This window comes from Sinocyclocheilus anshuiensis, unplaced genomic scaffold, assembly GCF_001515605.1.
Source record: "Sinocyclocheilus anshuiensis isolate Anshui unplaced genomic scaffold, SAMN03320099.WGS_v1.1 scaffold1232, whole genome shotgun sequence".
Taxonomy (NCBI): Eukaryota; Metazoa; Chordata; class Actinopteri; order Cypriniformes; family Cyprinidae; genus Sinocyclocheilus; species Sinocyclocheilus anshuiensis.
The window spans coordinates 2,283-5,754 of NW_015542394.1; the positions used below are offsets into that span (position 1 = coordinate 2,283).

Genomic DNA, 3,472 nt, shown 5'->3' on the forward strand with positions numbered 1-3,472 from the left:
GTACTTTGATGTCACACACAGAACAGTCTGTGCAGTGCTGCGTCAGTCCAACAGCTATTGTGTTTTATTAGGAGACGCACAACAGTTCTTCTGTGGCTTTATAGGTAATATTTTCACTTACACAATTTAGCAAAATCAGACAATATTGTGTCTAATATATACCACAATATTAACTTCTTATTATTGAATTGTTGTAAATAAATATCACGTTTGCAACTGGGCAGTGTTCAAAAAATGCTGGGAAATCACTTCATGTAGCCCCAAGAGTGATTACTGATAAACTTTCTAAACAAAAAGAGAGTCACATTTTAGAGAAGAAAAAAAATCACCCACTGACTTTCAAAGCTGCTACATAGTAACGACTTTCTACTTCGAGGACCTTGATAGAAATGTAGTGGAGTGAAAAGTACAATATTTGTCTTTCAAATGTAGTAAAGTTAAAGTCATAAGTTCCCAGAAAAAATAATACTCAAGTAAAGTACAGATACTCAAAAAGTGTACTTAAGTACAATACTCAAGTAAATGTACTTAGTTACTGTCCGCCTCTGCAAACAACGTTTTTTTTTTTTAGGCTTTCTGACCCCAAGACTCAACTATTTTCTGCAGTTCTCCAGCTGTGATCCTTGGAATCTTTGGCCACTCAAACTCTCCTCCTCACCGTGCATTAGGACGATATAGATACATGTCCTCTTACTGTATTAAGAGAAAAATATTTATTTCATAATGTGATTTTCCCCCACTTTAACTTTTTTGTACTTTAATTAAAAGGTTAGATTTTTTAAAACTTTCGAATGAAAGATCAAGTGGATAAACAATGTGGATTTATTTTCACAGCCTTCATTGATCATATTTACCAAGGGTATGAATAATATTGAGCACAACTGTACATTGTCATATCCATTACCATCCTAAAATCTCATGATAGAAATACCAAGTTCTGTCATGAAACTCCAGATAGTGCAGCCTGATGGGTCCTTAACGTAACTGATGATATTCTTAGCATTAAATGACTTGTCACAAGCTGATTGGTTCATGTTGCATACGCAGTCAATGAGCTTGCTGCTTTACATTTAAATGGCTGATTAGCATTCGCTTGAGCATTGCAGCATGCTTTCAGAGTTCCTCTGAAACCCTTCACCTTCCCCAGCTCCACCTGTATAGATCTGCTCGGGTTATTTATATATGCTATTTGTGCAGAAGCAGTATGTCTTAAATACTCACATCACCATATCGGCTTATGTATTGGCAGTAGCAAGTTCCTGTACTTGCTTGCAGCAGCAGCAATAATCTACAAATACAGCAGTAACCAACAGCAGCAGCAGCGTAGCAGATCTATTCCAATACATTTACAGTGTCATATCCATTACCATGCTAAAATCTTCCGAGAGTTCTCATGATAGAAATATATGTTTTATTTGTTGGTTTGTAACTTTAATATTGACCAAGCTATATGATGATGCATAAAGTGAACACAAGATTGTATTTGCTGCATATGAACTAATGCTGATTTTATTAGTTCTTGTACCTCAAACAGTACCTACATGAAAGTATGGCATAAGTGAGTCAAAGGTCATGCATTCGGTTCTCAGAGAAGGCACAACCTCATAAAACATAGGTTGAAGGCAATGCAAATGACTTGCTGTATTTTCCTAAAGAGTGTGATGACCCTGAATTGAATATGATGGGAACAGTGTATCAATCTATACATATTTACTGTATGTATATAAACACAATGTTATAGCTGCTATATATGTTTAATGTAAAAGACATTGATACTAGTGAGTTTTACACAATAATGAATTATCTTACCTGTCTAAGAAAAGAGAGGCAACCTGGGCATCACATCTCAGGACTTTCTCAATCATCAAATATCTTTCCTTGTTCTCACACTGTTTCCGCAAGCAAAGCATGATGATAAATGTTTAATTGGCTAATTTTCACTCTTCACATCACCAAACAACATTACGCTATAGCGTATATAGAAGTGGCAGCCAATGAGCATGAGGATTCTCTTTGCAGATCTTGTAATTTCAAAATTCCAAAATACGTTGAGGGGGTGTGACCTGCACCATACATAATTAAAACATGTTTAAGTGTGTACACCATTCAAATGACTCTTCACAAAACATGATTTATTTCTCGTAAAGCTTTTTAAATCAGCATCAAACTGCTGAACGTACCAATAAGAAACAGTGGAAATGCTTGAAAGCGCCTTTTAATTGCAATCTGAGCTTTCTGTATTTGAGCATAAATTGGAGACAGTTACATCTCTGGCATGCAGACAGTGCCTTTTCAGTAAATCAAAAGCACCTGTCCATCTACCACAAAAGAATGACAACACAAAAGCCCAACTTAGTGCATATATTCTTAACCCTTTTCTAGTTGACATGATTTCAGTAGAAGATTATGACTCCCACTCAATACAGTATCCACGTGTGAATTATTACAGTTCTTAATGAGACATGGAATGATAGTAACAATTAACAGGCCTGAAAGAAAAACAAGAGACCAACAGCTACTGTAACATCTCTGGGTGTTGCTGAGATATATATGTGATGTCTATTAATGATAAAAGATGGCTCAAGAGTAGCTGATTTCATGGCAAACAAACTAGTGAGAGCAATTAGTTTGTTCACCTACCGTGGTAAACATAACAACACCTGGTTTGGAAAATGTTATGTTCTTTATAAAAAATAAAAAATAAACACTTTGAGGAAAAACTACACCCACACTGTATACGATTCCGTCACCTTCATTAATATGAGCCTATTTAAATTATACAGCAAATCAACATTTTTTGAACCCAAAATCAAATAAACACTCTGTTTCTGGGCCCCTCCTGATTCAGGAAATACAGACCCAATAATGCTCATTACAGGACAGAGGCATAAAAGCCCTTCTAAAAGGAGAGACAAAAGAAGGAGACACTTCAGTCCTGTGCGTCTATCTCTGATGAGGTCACTTGTGAGGTCACAGGGTCATGTGCTTCTCAGGTGCCTGTTTATGGGCCAGGTAGAGAAAAAGGATGCTGGAGAGAGCACTGACCAGGAAGATCACGTCAAACCACCGGTGGTAGAAGTTAAACTGCAGTTCTCCCAGTACCTCCGTCACTATAGTGCGGTACTCTAAAGGCATGCTCATCCTCATCAGGAGCACAGACGACACAAAATACATTCCCTACAAACAGACAGCAGAGAGAGAGAGAGATGTCATACTAGTGCTGGGCGGTATGACCAAAAATTTATATCACAGTATTTTTCAAAATGATACCGGTTTCACGGTACATGACTGTATTTTTAATTTTTTTTCATCCATGACCGGGTGTTAACCACATTTTTTACTGATTGAGAGAGAAAATATTGCAGTAGATTGACTTTTAAAGTTAAATTTTAAATTTTAACTGAACTTACTGGTGGTGGTGCTTAAAATATTGTTTGTCATTTAGTGTTTATATAAAAAAAAAAAGCAAAAA

General features: G+C 36.3%; 1 protein-coding gene across 2 annotated transcripts in view; it reads right to left on the reverse strand.

Moving 5' to 3' along the window:
* Positions 1-1,498: 1,498 nt before the first annotated feature.
* Positions 1,499-3,472, reverse strand: part of LOC107692818 (Golgi pH regulator-like) — a 9,373-nt gene continuing 7,399 nt past the window's right edge. The window contains exon 14 of one of the 2 annotated variants that reach the window (XM_016492018.1): positions 1,499-3,177. In XM_016492018.1, the coding sequence (XP_016347504.1) occupies positions 2,971-3,177 (207 nt within the window). In that variant the 3' untranslated portion in view covers positions 1,499-2,970. The remainder of the gene's footprint in view (positions 3,178-3,472) is intronic. The other variant, XM_016492019.1, reaches the window with a different exon arrangement.